At 55.5% G+C, this 17373-nt stretch overlaps 1 protein-coding gene across 1 annotated transcript in view; it reads right to left on the minus strand.

Moving 5' to 3' along the window:
• Window positions 1–8036: 8036 nt before the first annotated feature.
• The window catches only part of MPZ (myelin protein zero), a 14161-nt gene continuing 4824 nt past the window's right edge, over window positions 8037–17373 (minus strand). The window contains 5 exon segments of the mRNA XM_024204189.3: window positions 8037–10133; window positions 10773–10833; window positions 12139–12274; window positions 14028–14241; window positions 14350–14516. Of these exon segments, the coding sequence (XP_024059957.1) occupies window positions 9831–10133; window positions 10773–10833; window positions 12139–12274; window positions 14028–14241; window positions 14350–14516 (881 nt within the window). The 3' untranslated portion in view covers window positions 8037–9830.

A 17373-nucleotide genomic window follows, 5' to 3' on the forward strand; every position in this document is an offset into this window, starting at 1 on the left:
AGTATTGTTGTGAAAAGTGACCTATACAAATATCACTTTTCGTAGCAGCAGCCTTACTAGCTAGCAAGTCTAAAAAGAAAAAAGCAGGCAAAAAAGCAAAAGAAACAACAGCAAAAAAGACAAGAAAGTGCAAAGCACCTTATTTTATTTCTATTCTGTTTAGGTCCAGTAAAAATAGAGACAATTGCACGTTATTTTTATTATTGAGTCTGCAAAACAACCCTACATAGATAAATTACAATGATGTGGATGTGGATACGTGCATATTTATTTGTTTTTCCTAAAGTTAATTAAGTATTTTAGGAAAAATTGTCAGAGTGGCCACCAGCAAAAGTTGGTGGCCGTACTGTGAGGCCACCAAAACATTTTTTGTGAGAACCCCTGGTTTAGGATCCGGTCCGTAGACAGCATCCGCTGCTTGAGAGGGAGGTGCAGGAACCCCACAGCAGGCAGTTATTGAGTGAACCACCCAGAGGGTGGATTATCCCAAGTCCAATAGTCCAAGGTTGGCTGAGGGCTGTATCCCAGCAGTGACTATTACTGTTATAACACTGGCTGTTCTTGCTACCTAGACAAGTCCACATACAAAAGCTTTGTTTTAGGGGTTCAGGTTGGGTAAGTGTGATCCCCTCAACATACACCCTAAGGACAAGTGATGGGTCACCTCTTAGCCAAGCCCTAGTGCCCACACAGCACATTTCCATTGACCGCAATGGAAGCCTTCCTTCTGTCTCCACTGCACACCTCCACTGGAGCCTTCCTTCTGTCTCCTGTAGATAAGGGAACACCCTCCAACCCACAATCAGCTCCCTTGCAATTAGAGCTGGCTGGCAGTTTTCAGACAAATAGTTCATTTGCCAAAAAATGCATTCTCAGGGTGACTGACTGAAACGTTGCAGATTTGGGCAAATCATTTTGGGGGGAAATAATAAATTAATGTAAAAAACGAATTCCCGCCCCAAAAGTCCAAAATTTAGCTTGATTAATTTTTAGAAAAGTGTAAAAATGAACCTGAAAACTAAATGACCCCCTCCCAAAAGTTGTTAATTGAACAAAATGTTTTATTCAGCCTGAAACAATTTATTTTTTATATTTTTATTTTTCGTTTTTTTTATTTCAGTAAGCAAAACCAAAAGAAACAATTTATTTTATTTTATTTTTCATATCAGCCACCAAACCAAAAAAATCAACTCTTTGCTCAGCGATCCCCACAGTACAAAACAAAGCAGGAATGACAACCTCAGCAACATGTGCAGATGTTCAGTGTTACTGTCTGTGCAGTGAGTTGGGCGTATGAGGTTGTAATTAAGTCTTTTGGGGAAAAAGCAGCTATTCTGAGTAAGGGAAAATTGTGACTATAATAAGAAAGATGGGGTTGGGGGGAATCATCAATAACTTTGCTTAATTACAACCTAATCTCTCCAATGTATGTTCATGGCTAGTTTGCCATGAGTTATAACTACACCTCTACCCCGATATAACGTGACCCGATATAACACGAATTCTGATATAACGCAGTAAAGCAGCACTCCGGGTGGGCGGGGCTGCGCACTCTGGCAGATCAAAGCAAGTTCAATATAACGCGATTTCACCTATAATGCGGTAAGAGGTTTTGGCTCCCGAGGACAGCGTTATATAGGGGTAGAGGTGTACATGAAAGTGTGAAGGACACAGAGCAGCCTTTGGTTAGTAAAAGGGGTACAAAAAGGGTGAGCTTCTGCAGACATTTTTTTCTTGAAGATCACGTTTTTAATAAAATGTAGCTCATAAACGGAGTAAGAGATTTTGTTAAAGAGTCCCAGGAAATTCAGTCTTTACCCACAGACTAAGTGCTGTAAGCTTGGGAAAGATACGCTGCATTCTTCATATGAAGCGAAAAGGATGAATCTCTGCTGTAAGTGAAAAACTGAGGCTGCTGCTGCATTTAAGCTGATGAAGCTAGTCCTTTAGCCATAGAGGCTCATACTTTTAGATCCAGAGGCCATAAGTTCAGTCCTGGAAGACGACCCATCCAAGGGAGTTGTTATGAAAACATCCAATCCTTTCTTGAATTCTCTGCTAATCTCTTGCGCTCAGTGATAACTTGTGGCAGAGAGTTCCAATGGTTAACTGTGCATTGTGAAGTAGTATTTCCCTTTGTTGGTTTTAAATCTGATATCCCTGAACATCCCCTTGTACTCTGAGACAGGGTGCAGCCAAGGTACCTAGATATGAACAGTGCACCCTAGGACCTGAGCTCAGGCCTGACCCCAGGAGTAGAGGGCTACTGGCATCCACTTCCTGCAGCCCCAGCCTTCTGAGATCTAGAGCCGAGATAGCGTCCATTCCCGTAGCAGGCTAAGAGTTTGAAATGAACCTGTTTATGCTAATTAACCTTTTTACACTAAGCAAGTCTGGCAGGAAGGGCAAGGCCCCAGCGCTGGTTAAACCGCTCTGCAGTACCAATAGTGCCAGCCAGCATCCCCATCAGAGAGCCCCAGTGAGCCAGGAAAAGCAAGGTGAAGGTGAAGCAGAAATCGCCTAGAAAGGTGTCTGCATTTCTCATCCATCCCAGCCAAGTGCTGCTCTGCTCTGCCCTGCCTCACCCTGCTTAAATGGGCCACATGTGACTCCTGGGTTCTGTTCCCAGTACTGGGAGGGGAGGGGGTCTAATGCGGGGGACTTGTAGTCAAGATGCTGCTACTCCCTCTGGACAGTGTGGTCTAGCAGGTTAGAGCAGCGGGGACTCCTGGGTTCTAGGCTCTGCTTTGCCACTGGCTTACATGAAGTACTAGAATTATTGCCGCTGGCTGTGTTGGTCCTTCTAGCAGGGGGTGCTGCTCCCAGCTCCCCCTGTCAGTTTGAAAGTGAATTTACAAAGAGTTGCTAATCTGAGCTGTGGCCAAGCAGTTCAGATCTTTATCCATCATGAAGAAGCAAAAAAGGCAGGTCACCTTTAATCCTTTCCTTGCATGGCTTTGTGGCTGTCATGGGCTAGCCGGAGCCAGCTCTGGGCCTGTATCCTGGGGGAAAGAGCTGGGCATGGTGGCACAAAGTGTCACATGTGAAATGCAAAGGGAAGGGGCCACTGACACAGCCTGGCTCTGCAAACCCAGTGCCAGCCTCAGGAACTGCCAGCCAAAGGGATCAGCGTGTCAGTGAAAGCAGCTGCCGGGCGCCTTGTGCTGCTGGAGACAGATGCTGTGAGATACTCTCATGGGCAGCCCATGTGCCAAGGGGACTAGTGCCTAGCTCCTCCTGAGAGCAGGGCAGATCCTCCAGACAGGACGAGGGGGAAAGCAGAACCACCTGGGCCCTTTGCTCCTCTGAGCCAGCACCAACCTCTGCTTTGGATTAGCACCTCCCTGTCACCCAAAACCAGTCATGGCCTCCCTTTTTCTCAGGGCCTTTCATTTAGTGATTGGAGCACAGGGCTGGGAGCCAGGACCCCTGGGTTCTATTCCTGGCCATTGTGTGGCTTTGGGCAGACCACATACCTCAGTTTCCCCCAGTCCATACTGACCCATGGCCCTTCCGCATGATCTCTAACCAGAGGTTTCCAATCGTTTTGCTAACCCTAGTAAAGCCCCACAGCACCCCATGAGGAAACTGAGGCACGTAGAGAGGATGTGACTTACCCAAGCAGATCAATGGCAGTGACAGGAAGAGAACCCCAGAGTCTTGGAGCCCAGTCCTCTGCTCTAACCACTAGCCCCCACTCCCTTTCTATGGGGTGCACATGGCAAATGGGACTCAGACCTACTGCAGAGAGTGTGGGTGATTGGAAACCTACAGTCCCTGGAACAGAGAAATTCACCCCTCATGAGCCCAACCTTGCTCCTCTGGGCTGGGCTCCTGGACACCCAGGGTGTTACCAGATTTGCCTGTTACTTTGGGGTACGCTCCTTTATTAGGGTTATTGCCAGTGGGGGGGGGTCTATAATTCTATCAATGTACTGCTTGTGTCACTTGTGTTCTCATACGGAGCTCTACTCCTCCCTTCTACACCTTCCTCTGCAGCATGGGGCACGGGTCACTTGCTGGAGGATTCTCTGCACCTTGAAGTCTTTAAACCACAAGTTGAGGACTTCAATAGCTCAGACATACGTCAGGGGTTTGTTACAGGAATGGGTGGGTGAGATTCTGTGGCCTGCGTTGTGCAGGAGGTCAGACTACAAGATCATAATGGTCCCTTCTGACCTTAAAGTCTATGAGTCTATGAGTAAGTCCCCTCCCAATGGAGCTATCCTGCAGGACCTAGGTTCCCCAAGGCTGGGTTTCTCCAGCCCCAGAACCAGATGATCGAACACACACACATTAACAGAGCAAGTCTGAGCAGACCGGTATATCAGCTGACCCCCTATATGTCCCTGGATTCAGTGGACCGGGTCAAGCAGCACTTTCAAGCTGCCCTCCCCCCACCCTTATATGCCTCTGGGCTCAATAGGCTGGGCCAAGCAGCACTTTCAAGCTGCAACTCTTATATGCCACAGGTTCAGTACATCCCTATCCCCACTTTCACGTTACAATTGTACTGGTAGTAACCCACTTGATGAGCAAACCCCACAGTATTTTGGGGCACTACAGGGATCTTTAGCTTAGGTAAGAGAAGCGTTGCTGCAGAGTAAATGGGGAAGATAAAAACACAAAAGAGAAAAGTTCAGAGAGAGAGAAGCAACCAGCTTAACCATAAAAGTTATTTATTGAATAATAGTGATAACTACACAAGGAGCCTAAACCAACATAACAGTTACATTATTAAAGGTTAAAACCTGAGGTAGAAAAGAAAACAGAGAGAGAGAGAGGGAAGGAGGGATCTCACCGCTCCATGAGGCTTGAACTGGTTGGGGTTCCCAGGTGATGGTGGTAGCTCAGGGTCCTGAGTGCTGGAGACAGGCAGAGCCCCCAGCACGATCAGTCAGGAGAAGATGAAGTCCCAGTGGAACTGATGCAGAGTTTGGATCCATGCATCAGAACACTTACTTGAGTGTGGGTAAGGGTTTTTTGTAGGGAAACAACAATGGTTCAAGGGAGAACACTAGATTTGTTTATGGGTAAACTGATGACTCAAGGGTTTTCTTTAGACAATAGGAGCTGATCACTCTTGGCTATGGGTGGTGTTCCTTCCAGGGAGCTCACAATGCAATTAGGCAGCTTCAGTATTTTGGATATCAATCAAGGATTCATTACTAGAATTGGTCTGATAACTACGGAGCTGGGTGTGTGCAGGCGTGGGTTCATTAACATCTGGAGCAGAGATCCCCCATGATGCAGTGCTCTCCTGCTTTTCTGGTCCCAGAGTTCAGTGCGGTTCTTGCCTTGGAATCTCTGTTCTCCATTCTGTATGCTAATGGAGATGCCTCCCTGTCCCATCTTTGATGCAGATGAGGCGAGGGGAGTTGCCTTAATATTGTCACCCTTGTCAGGAGGGGACTAGGTGTGTCTCCCAATCCCCTTCACTGCTCTCTGCAAGTCTTTTCTCTGATCGGTTTTGGTTCAAGCAGAGGCGGGGGGGGGGGGGTGTCCTTCGTCAGACAGGCTTTTCTACTGCGCCCTGGTTCCCCAAGAACACAGAGCTGACTGGTATCAAGGGAGATTCTCTGTGCAGGGAGAGTATATGAGCCCTGCCCCTTGGCCAGGCTCCAGGGGCTGGGCACAGAGCACAGTGGGAGTAGCTCCAGGGGGCAGGAGGCTTGGAAAGGGATTCTTCTGGTGTTTACGTGTCTGCAAGCCCCTCCCTGACACAACCCGCCTCCCCCATTCTGGGCTCAGAGGTGGTCACCCAGCTCAGAGGAACCCAAGCCCACTAGTCACTGGGCTGGAAGCAGGAGTCCCAGGGTGAGGCTCTCTGGCTGGTGCTAGGCCTGAGCTCGGCCAGGATGAACTGAGGAGCCCCTTCTGGCCTTGCACTTGGGGGCCCCCGATTTGCTGCTGCCCTGCCCGCTGTGCCGTTCTGTGCACCACACGGGCCCAGTGCGGCAAAGTGCTGCCAGAACAGGATGGCAGCAGTGTTTTGCTGGTGCAAATGACTGCACAAGGCGTGGGGAATTGAGACAACATGAACCCAAGGCACTGGGATCCAGTGTGCCTATTCACACCTGTACCCAAGTGCTTGGCTGGGTGCCACGGGTAATGGTGGGGCTGGGCATCCCCCCCTCAGGGACTAGGCAGATGTGACATGGGGACCCACAGCAGGAGTGGATGGGGTGAGAGGGTACTGAGGGGCTGCAGTGGCTCTTGCAGTCTGTCCAGTTCCCCCGCTAACCCCACTGTGGGACCAGCGGGGGCAGGGTGGGCCAACTGACCCCCACTTGGCATCGTACCCCTCAAACCTGCAAAGAAAAAGCTGCAACTGAGCTTCACCTAATGCTGCTCTCCCCTCCTGTGCATGGGGAGCTCATGGGAGCAGGTCTGAGGTGGGGGAAGAGTCCCTGTGGGTGAAGGGGTCCTTGCCCTGCCCTTCCCATGAGCAATGCAACCCCTGTGCCCCAGCTGAAAATGGAAACTCTGGGAGCATCAGCTGGGGCAGTGTCCTGAGTTCCCTGCACAGGCGGCTGCCTGGCCCCAAGGGAGTCGTTGGAGGCAGCTGTGCAGGGAGCCAGCACTGGCAGATTCTCCCCCATCCATCTGCCCTACCACATCCACAGCTGTCTCTCCCAGCCAGCTGGTCAGGCGCCCCCCTGGGATTGGGAGGAGAAGGCTGGGGTGGGCTCCTTCATGCCCTTGACCGGGCTCTGCTTGGCTGTGCCAGCCTTCCCCTGCGATAATCCAGCCACAAGTGTTGTGTCCCACAGAGCCTGGTGGCGATCTGAGCTCAGCAGCTTCTGGCTCCAACTTGTCACCGAGTTTGTAACCGATTAACAGCGTGGGTGGCTCGGGAAAGGATCTGTGTCCATACGCCACTCAGGGAGTAGCCAGGGCAACTAACCACGTGTGGCCCTTGCTGGTGGTTTGGGTGGCATGTCACCAGTTTGGCACAATGATAATTTGCAGAGTAGCTGGGACCCCCCCACTGGTTCCATGGAACCAGCTTGGACATGCCTCCTCCTCCTCCAGCAACCCATGCAGTGGGGCATCCCCTACTGCGCTGCTTGGGTGCCACTCTGTGTGCATGTCCTCTGGCCACCCCTCACCCTGCTAAGTCACTATGGGATAGCTGCCCAGATTTTCCCAGAATGCCCTGGGCTGGCAGCATGGTTGGGATGGACACACATCCTGTTGTGTTGTGACAAACCTAGGTGCGGGGGAGGGAGAGCTCAGTGGTTTGAGCATTGGCCTGCTAAACCCAGGGTTGTGAGTTCAGTCCTTGAGGGGGCCACTTAGGGATCTGGGGCAAAATCAGTACTTGGTCCTGCTAGTGAAGGCAGGGGGCTGGACTCGATGACCTTTCGGGGGCCCTTCCAGCTCTATGAGATAGGTATATCTTCATATAGGTGCCAACCTGTTGTGTTGTGACAAACACTGCGGTGAGGACACAACTCGATGGTGTTATGCGGGTGTTATCCAGACAGGGCTGCACTCTCAGGGTGGGTTAACGATTCTCAGCACGACACACTGGGCACAGGGTCAGTGAGCCGGCCAGGGAAGGGGCAGAGTCCCAGTGGCACATGGTGACAGATCTAGAGGTGCACACAGGTTGGACACTGCACAGGAAAGCCATGGCACATCTGTCTAGTCCCTGAGTGGGGGAAGGCTCAGGGGGCACAGTCCTTGCATCTCTGGGTCCAAGTCCAGCCCAAGCTGGTAGCAACCCAAAGTTGTGCCACTGGGTGGCTCATTTGGGGGGCAGCGTGAGCTGGGGTGTTCATTGGATTCTAGGGAACAATTCTCCATGTCACAAAACTCCAGTGGTGCTAATGGCCAGTTCCAGGGCCCACAAGTGAGTCAAAGGCAAAATTCCCAGCATGGTGTCAGGCCCTTCCAGAGCAGAGAGGCCAAGGACTGAATTCCCTGCTCACCCCTCCAAGGGGCCCCACTTGGGCAGGGCTGAGGCTGTGTGGCATGCTTTTGACTAAGCCAGCCGGGCTCCTCTTGCCTATGGCTGATCTGTGGCAAAGGCCACTTGGCCCACGGCGGGGAATGCGGGATAACAAGCCCAGCCTGTTTGTTTGTCTGTTTGTTCCTAGAAATGTCAGTTTTTATTAAGGGTTTAATGGTGTCTTTGTTGCTCGGGGGAATGTACAGAACGTAGAAAATGCACCACGCTTCACTGGACACACACAGCTGCAGTTTAGTGGTTTAGAACAGCTCCTCATGGACGGACGTTATCTGCACAGCGTGTGCCCACAGCCTGCCATAGATACTGCTGTATCCACATACACACAGAGCGACCCGCTGGCCTGGTCCCTAGGGCACAGCCAGCCCTGGCTCGTCCTTAGGAGAAGGGCAGCCCAGTTTTGGGGCAGAGAGGAGGCCATGAGAGATGGGGGTCCCAGCAGCAGCCTGGGCAGGGGGTCCTCAATGTGGCACCTCCTGGCCTTGAGGCAGTCTCCCCTCCTCCAGGAGCCTTTGGCGGCTGGCGAGGGGCCCCAGGGGCACAGGGGGGTTACCAAGTGCGTCATCACGACAGGATTAATCTGAAAATGGGCAGGGCAGGAGCGGAGAGACCTGGAGGGAGCGAGGGTGGCGGTGGGGGGGGGGCACCGTGTGACATCATTTGTGCTCAGTCACAGGAAGAGACGAGAAAATGGCAAGAAGGGACGAAAGAGCAAAAGGGATGAATCCAAGGTAAAAACCCTCCCGGAGGATGAAAACCCCTCCATCACCAAGGGTTTGGAGCCGGGGGGCTGGGGGTGTCCCAGGATGGTGTAACTCCCACATGGTCTGTGGGGCAGGGAGCAGGGGCCACGGGGCAGACATCACAGTGCCGGGGAGTGGGAGGGCAGGTGCTGGCAGGCACCAGGGTGGGACTAGCTGGTGCCCTTAGCTGCCCCTGCTCGAGGGAAGCCTGTGGGGAGTCGGGGGTTAAACCATCCTGCTGAATCCCAGAATCACTGATTGTGTCTTCAAATAAAAAATTACACCTGTGCCCGGGGCGCCGGGCGGGGGAGGTTTTTTCTACAGACGTTCACGCAGTGGAAGGTACCGTACGCAGGGGCTTCATGTCAGGGACGAGGGGCCCTGGCCATCCCATCCTCGTGGCTTCCATGTCTCTCAGGCCAGGGCATTGGGCGGCCATTTCTGTGAGGACCCTGTCCAAGGACCACACCCAAATCCTTGTAGGGTCCCCCAGCCTGAGGGCAGGGGCAGGCCCCGGAGGAGTCGGGACCAGGATGAGAGATGCCTCGCTGGCAGCACCCTTCTCTCCTGGGGCCGTCGCCTCTGCTCTGTCCCAGGCCTTCGTGTCACCTGGCCGGCTTGGGGCCATATGTGGTGCACGCAGACCCACCAGGGCAGCTCCCTCCCTCATCCATACACAGCCCCAGGGCAGGTGCAACCTGGCACCTCTCGCCAACCCGGCGCCTGCTGATGGGGCTGGCACTGCCCTCACACCAGCTATCTTAGAAGGGAGGCATGAGTCTGCCTGGCAGTGTCTCGCCTGCAGTGCTGGGAGGGGCTAACGCCCCCATCCCAACTTGCCTCTGGTCTCCCCAAAGGTCCTACACGCGGCTGCTCTGCACTGAGGTTCATGGAAACTCTGCAGCTGAGCCTAGAGAGAGGGAGCCCGCGCTGGTGGGCCATGGCCTAGCCCTGCCCCTCAGCCCGATGGACCAGAGAGCAGGCTCTCCGCGGAGTAGTGCGGAGAGGTGAAGCCAGGAGGAGGGGACGATGGGGCAGGCATCCTGGCCCCCTCCCTCAGGAAGCGGAGAGGGAGGGGCAGGACACCCCTTTCTTCGGTTTGGGGGCGTTCATCATTTTTCTGAGTCCATCTTGATGATGTTCATCAGGGCGTTTTTGAGGCTGTTCTTGCTGGGGGACTTGACAGCGGGTTTGAGGCCGGTGGCCTCAGCCTCATCCCCCCTCAGTTCCATCTCGATGGTCATGACGACCTTTGAACTGCGGGGGGACTCGGCGCCCGCCTTGGGGGTACCTTCCCTGCCTGCTAACCGCTATTTCTTGTCCTTGCGGGACTCGCCCAGGCCACCCTTGGATTTCTTCTCACTGGCCGACTTGGTGCTCCGGCTATGGTCCAGCATGGCGTACAGGACAGGGGGCTGTGGGGGGAAGGAGAGCGGTGAGGCTGGCAGCTGCAGTGGGGCAGGGAGGCTGTGGCTGACAGGTAAACTCCACCCCCAAGTGTGTGGGGAGACGCCGGCAGCAAACGCTGTCAGGGCTGGCTCAGGGCAGCGGGGGGGCCTTAGCATGCTGGGCCGTTTCCCAGGTCTGTAAGCCTCCTTCCAGCCCCGCCGGCACTTGGGCCATGAGCCCGTGGGGTGCTGTGAGACCTCAACTGCTGCTGGATTCAGGGGAGCTAAGGGCAACCCACAGGATCAGGCCCTAACTCGGGACCTTTCTGTGGGTCCCATTGGAGGCAGCAGGAGATTTACCAGTGACTTGAGGGAGAGCAGGTTACTTCCCTCTCTCCTTCCCAGGGGCGCGCTCCCACTGGCAGCCAAGGGCTCAGTTGTTTTCCTTGTGAGGCTGGAGTGTGATGCTGGGAGCTGAGATAGGTGGGTTCTAGTCCCGCCTCCTGCTGCCTCACTGCTCCTCTCTGGGCCTGTGTTTCCCTGTCTGCAAAGGGGGACCCGGGTGCTTTACCCCCTTTGAGATCTGGGGCTGGCAGTAGCTCTGTTAGTGCTGGCTTATGAGTCTCTCCCCCCCCCCCCCCCCCGGTCATGTTCTCTCCTGCTCACCTGGCGGCCTCGTTTTGATGAATCCTTGGCTGACCGGTGCAGTTTGCCTTTCTCCATAGCACTAAATGAGAACAGAAATAGGTCAGCACTGCCTGTAAACCGCCTGATTCATAGATTCCACGGCCAGAGAAGACCATTGTGACCATCTAATCTGACCTCCTGGATAACACAGATCACAGGACTTGCCTGAATTAATTCCTGTTTGAAGTAGAGCAGAGCTTTTAGGAAAATATCCCATCTCAATTTAAAAATGGCCAGTGATGGAGAATCCCCCATCACCTTTGGTAAATTCTTCCAATTACCCTCACTGCTAAAAAATTGCACATTGTGTCTAGTCTGAATTCGTCTAGTTTCAACTTCCAGCCATTGGATCGTATTAGATCTTTGCTAGACTGAAGAGCCAGTTATTAAATATTTGTTCCCCATGTAGGTACATAAACATAAGAACATAAGAACGGCCATACTGGGTCAGACCAAAGGTCCATCTAGCCCAGTATCCTGTCTACCGACAGTGGCCAATGCCAGGTGCCTGTGATCAAGTCACCTCTGAACTTTCTCTTTGTTAAGATAAATAGGTTGAGCTCCTTGAATCTATCATTAGGAGGCAGGTTTTCTAAACCATTCATTGTTCTCATGGCTCTTCTCTTCTGACCCCTCTCCAGTTTGTCAACATCTTTCTTGAATTGTGGACACCTGAACTGGATGCAGGGCTCCAGCAGTGGTCACACCAGTGCCAGATACAAAGGTAAAATAACCTCCCTACTCCAACTTGATATTCCCCTGTTGATGTATCCAAGGATTGCAGTGGCCCTTTTGGCCACAGCGTCGCACTGGGAGCCCTGACCCCCAAATCTTTTGCAGAGTCTCCTACCCTGTAAGCATGGCCTGCATTCTTTGCTCCTACATGTAGACACTGACATATGGCCATACTCAAATGCAGATTGTTTCCTTGTGTCCAGCTTGCCAAGCGATGCAGAGCAGAGGCAACTGGACTCTGAACTGGCCGGGGGCTTCTGAAAGGAGCCACTGGCTTCACACCAGCCTCACTGTAGCTTCCCCGCAGATCGCAGCAGGAGCCAGTGCAGGAGGCAGGATGAGCATGGTCCTGACCCATCCCCTGGCCCCGCCCTGCCATTACCCATCCCCTGAGTGAATTAGTCACCTGAGCCTTTCCCCTGCAGATACCCCCTAGGGGATGCCAGCCCAACATGCAGCCCCCTACACAGCACATCCCCCATCCCAGCCCCAACCCCCCATCCCAGCACAGTGATCTCCCCACCCCACCCCCTGCACTGTGCTCCACCCCATGCTCCATCTCCCAGCACCCCAGCCCAGCCCACGCCATGCCCCTCCAGCACATCCCTACCTGAGTTGCCTCTGCAGCGTTGCCTGCCTCCTTAGCCAGCAATACCTGATGAGATAGCCTATCACCACCACGAGGATGACCAACCCCAGCACTCCTCCGATCACGGCCCCCAAGACCACACCGTACCTGATGGGTACTGAGGAGGAGAGGGACCTGTTACCAAGGCACATGCCCTAGGACTCTGGCCCTAGCCCCACTTTGGCTCAACCGCCAAATAGAGGCTGGAGGCCGGAAGCCCTGGGGGGAGGGTCTCCGGCCTGGGTTCTGCAGCAGCTCTGACTAGGGTGGGCCCTCTGGTCTTAACATCTGTGAAACCCATGGGGGTTCGGCGGGGCCCTGAACATGGTTCCTTAGCAGTATTTATTATCTATAGTACTATCGCACTGAATGACCCAACTGAGAACAGACCCTCGTTGTGCCAGGTGCTGCACAGACACACAATGTCTCCAGGGAGCTCACAGTCTAAATATACAATGGATGGGAGGGGAAACTGAGGCATAGCGAAGGGATGGGGCTTGCCCAAGGTCGGTGGCACAGCTGGGATTAGTACACACACAGGCACACCTAGAACGCTGCTCATGCTCAGAGCTGGGGAGGTGGGACAGCCCAAGATACATGGCTCCAGTTCAGCCCCCCATGGTACTGCCTGGGGGTGGGTCCCGTGTCATGGCTGTGTCAGATGAGTTATTTGGGGTCTCAGAACTGCCCCTAGTGGCTGGCAGCAGACTAGCACATAGCGGCATCATCCAGTGACTGCAGGACTCCTTGCCAAGGTGTGTTGAGGCAGCGGGGCCTGTGGTGGGGCGGGGAACGGGGCTGGGGGGGGGTGCTGCCAGTCTTGCCACTGGCTTAACAAGAGGATTTGCTCTTCAGAAGTTCCATTCTCCAACCACAGCCCACCATTTCCATCTCCCCACATTGGTAGGGGCCTCGGGATCTGCCCCCAAGACTCCAGGAGTTAGAGCTGCAAAAGTCCTATTAGGTTTCTACAGTCCCTGACCTGGGTGTCAGGGCAGGATTATTCCCTATGGGCTACTCCCCAAGGCCTTGTCCAGTGTTGTGGGCAGCACCTAGCACAAAGGGCCTACACTCCTGGCTGGGACCCTTAGGTGCTGCTGGAACATCAACAGTGATCACTGGAAACACTGTCAGCCCTGTGCTGGATGTTATCTGCTCCAGGGCAGAGTTAAGGATGGAAAGGGCCATGGAAGGGATCTGTGTGCTAAATCTAGAGGGGGCATGAGGGAAGAGAGGACAGGGGGTGCAGAGGTTGGAGTTAAGGGGAGGTGGCAGGAGGGTGGGCTCTCTGGTTTATTGAGGGGCTCAAAGGGGCGGGGGTGGCTCTGGACCATGCCAGGGCGGTGGGGGCAAAGTTAGGATAGCCCCGGGTCCCTTCCCTGGGAATCCCCGACTTAGGTGCGGCGCCTATGTGGTGCTGAGATTTCTCAGCCCCTGACTCCAGCAGGTGCTGAGGGAGTGCGGCTCCGTGCAGGATCGGGCCAGTAACTGCCAGCCTGAACCCGGCATGAGCAGAGAAGCTCCCCATATGCTGGGTTTCCTCATCCAGACCCCAGGCTGAGGCAGTTTGGAGTCACGTGTGGGTCTGAGGGGTGAGATGGGGTCATGTGTGAGTCTTGGGGGTGGGACAGGGCCACATGGGTCTCAGGGGCAGGGTGGGGTCATGTGTGGGTCGAAGGGGCAGGACAGGACCATGTATGGGTTGAGGGGGGCAGGGTGGGGACATATGCGAGTCTGAGGGGTGGGATCAGGTGTGGGGCACCCCAGATAACGAGGGGCAGGCGAGGAGGGTGTTGATGCTGTGACTGGAAGTTAGCAGGCTCCCACATCTCAGGGGGCAGGGCCACGTGCCGAGCGCCTTCCCGCCGTACCTTTCTCGAAGACATAGAGGGTGACCTGAGACGACTTGCCGCCAATGTCGGGTGGGTTCTTGACGTCGCAGGTGAAGGTGCCGTTGTCGGTGTAGTCCAGGTTGCGGATGATGATGGAGCCATCCTTGCGGTGTGGGTCCCCCACCCACTCCATGCGATTCTTGAAGGCGCCCACTTCACTGAGATAGGGCTGCCCCTTCACGAAGTGGAATATCTGGGGGGAGACACAAGAGAGCGATGAGGATGCGAGCTAAGCCGGGGCAGAGCCTAGGGGATGGGAAGGATGGATGCAGGGGCCCGGCCTGGGCCACCAGCCTCTTACTGAGATGGTGTCCTTGCCACTCTCTGGCTGGAACAGCCAGGTGATGGAGACATCTTCAGAGATCCACTCGCTGGACCAGAAGCTGCAGGCGAGGGTGACCTGTGATCCCACCGTGCCATGGACCTCCCGCTGTGTGTAAACGTGGATGGCCAGGGTCGGAGCCAGCACTGCAGGGAGACAAAGCCGGAGAGTCATTCCAGCCCCGCTGCCCAGGAGCAGATCCCAGCCAGCCCCCGCCCACTGCTCTGCAGGTATGCTAGGCCCCTAGTCACCCTGACCACATCTGCATGCGTGGGCGGGAAAGGGGCAAAATACCCAGCAATGGAGAGTCCCAGCTAGTAAAGGACAATTCTCTCTCCCTCCCAGCCCAGGGAGGCCCTGCCACAGCCCGGGGCTTTGGTGTCTCTGTGTCACACGCGGAGCACAGTGATTTGCCCAAGGTCACGTAGCCAGATAGTAGCAGAGCCACGACTGTAGCATAGACAGCCTGGATGCCAGGCTGGTGCTTTACCCACAATGGGATCCTTCCCCCGTACGTGGAGCCAAAGCGTGGCACCGGGTGTCACACAGCGCCTGTCCCGGCAGGCAGAGGCTGTCCAGGCTGCGCAGTGGAAGGAGATGTTAGCAGCTCCTATGGGACTCCCTCTTACGATAGCCCCTGTGCAGTGGTGTAGGGCTATGCCACACAAGGGCACCATCTCCGTCACCGGTGGCATGCCCAGTGCTGTGCTGGGCATGGAGAGTCTAGAGGGGTTTCCATCCTCGGTGCCGGGGGGGGTGTTGTGTTAGCAGAAGCCCCTAGGCAATGCGGTCACTGAATTCTCTAGATGGGCTCAGCCAGCCATGACTCCCAGGCCAGCAGGCGCATGGCTCTCTCAGGAGGCTGCGTGCCCACCTTGGCACAGCGCTCGCTGGAAACATGCCGGCTGGGGGGCAAAGGCCCCTTTGTTCCATTTCGGAGACTACACAAGGGCTGGGCCCTTACACTGGCCCATTGTGCCCGCTGTGTATGGCTTTGTTCTAGTCCCCTCCCCTCCGCCCGGCCCAGCTCTGCTGGAGGAGGCTTTGGCGGGCTCACTGGGCTCCGGGTCGAGGGCCAGAACATTGCTGGGTGTGCTGGAGCCACTTGGGTGATGCTGAGCTGGCAGCTCAAAGGGGGAATTGTGCTCCAGACAAGCGCTCGCCCAGGCCTTTGTCCACCCCCGAGCTGACATTCCTGACAGTGGAGGGAGATTTCCCTGCTGTTCCACCCTGGCTGCCCAGTGTGGGATCTCACCCTCTCGCTGGCTTGAGGGGCAAGTCCTGGGCCAGACAGAGCAACGGGGCCAGACACCCCTCAGGAATGTCTGTCCAGACTGGACCAGCGCCACTGGCTAGATGGCCATTCACAGCTGCCCTAGGCCGGGGGATGCCCTGGCTGACACCTGCAGGGCCACTGCCCTCTGCGACCCATGTCTCTTCCCGTTCCCTAGTGCAGCCCTGTGAGGGACGGCGCCTTCTGCCCCCACGTCAACGCTGAGGGTGGGGCAGGGATTGTCAGAGGCGCTGGCTGGAGGCCAAGGCCCTGCCGTGGCCTGGGCTGGGGCTCATCCTGGCTAGGAGAGGAGCTGAGGTTAGCTGATGAGTGCTAGCTAAGCTCCACTTCTTCCCTACTGCAGGTGCCGGGTGCCCCTTGTCGCTGGTTTTAGCCACGGCTCCTCCTAGGACCTGACTCAGCCACCGCCCCTTAGCGAGACACACCCTAGCGGGGTGGTTTAGAGCCACTGGGCCCCATTCGGTGCCTCTGCATGAGCTGGGCCCAGCCAGCACTCAGCTTTGCTCCTCTCTCCCTGCTACGGGCAGCAGATCCTGCCCGATGGAGCGGTGGGAGCTGGCAGCTGGCCACAGCCAGGCAGGAGTCGTGGCACTCAACAGGCCAAGGATGGGGCAGAAAGAGGACCCACAACCAAAGGACCCACAATTGCTCCCAGGCCACTGCCATGGGCAGCTGGTCCCGGGAGCCAGGCTGGGCCCCTGGGGCCGGTTGTGGGGAGAGTGGTGCTGCTGGAGCTCCGGATGTCTGAGCTGGAAGGCTGTGCTGCGCTCCAGTAACGCAGACATTGCAGTCAGCCGCTGGCCTCACCTCAGTCACCGCAGCTAAAAGGGGCGTGCTCCTGCCCCACCCTGACTAAGGGGGTCAGACCCTGCACCCCCCAGACCCACTTACACTGAGCAGGCAGGCCAGTGCTGTGGGGAAATGCCACTGTGCAGAGGGGCGCACCAGGCCTGTGTCTCCCTTCCCTCCTGGACTGGCTGGAGCCGAAGGATGGGCCCGTGGGAGACCTGCCTTCGATTCCCTTCCCTGCTGCGGGCTCCCTGCATAACCTTGGGCCAGTCACTCAGCTCACGGGGTTTCACTTCCTCTCCTGCCCTCTCCCGGGCTGTGAGGAGAAATACACTGATGTCTGGGATGTGAAAGGGCCGCGAGAAGCACCGAGCACAGCTAGGAGCAGGGCTGGCTGAGGCTGGCATTCAGGAAAACGTCTTATCTGATGCCTCTCCAAGGGTGGCTCGTGGCATTCTACCAAATACAAACTGAGCCATTGGGCCATAGGTCCGGGGGAAGGGCAGGGAATCACCACAGCTGACAGGTAGAGGCAGCTCCAGGTGGTAAGAGGAGCAGGGGCATGTCTGCCAGGTGGGCAGTGCCAGCCTCGTGCTGCTCTCTGTACCACCCGGCCCAGCTCTCCTTGAGCTTGTGCTTTAATAGGAGCTTTCTGCAGTAAAACGTCCTTTCCCTGAAGATCACTGGGTCCTCACAGCTGGCAAGGGGGGCAGCTAATGACATTCCCCTGTGAACTAAGGGACGCAAAGCCAGAGGCAGACGCATGGGGCTGGCTGCGAACTCCCTCCCCAGACAGTGCCACAGAAGGGCCATTTTGGGTCTGAGGAGGGGAGAGGAAGCAAACTTTGCAGCACGGCAGGTGTGCTCTACAGTGGTGCACTAGCGCCCCATTCAGCACAGCAGGTGTGTTCTACCTGGGT

Source organism: Terrapene carolina, unplaced genomic scaffold (assembly GCF_002925995.2).
Source record: "Terrapene carolina triunguis isolate 2854851 unplaced genomic scaffold, T_m_triunguis-2.0 Scaffold249, whole genome shotgun sequence".
In the NCBI taxonomy this organism is placed as follows: Eukaryota; Metazoa; Chordata; order Testudines; family Emydidae; genus Terrapene; species Terrapene triunguis.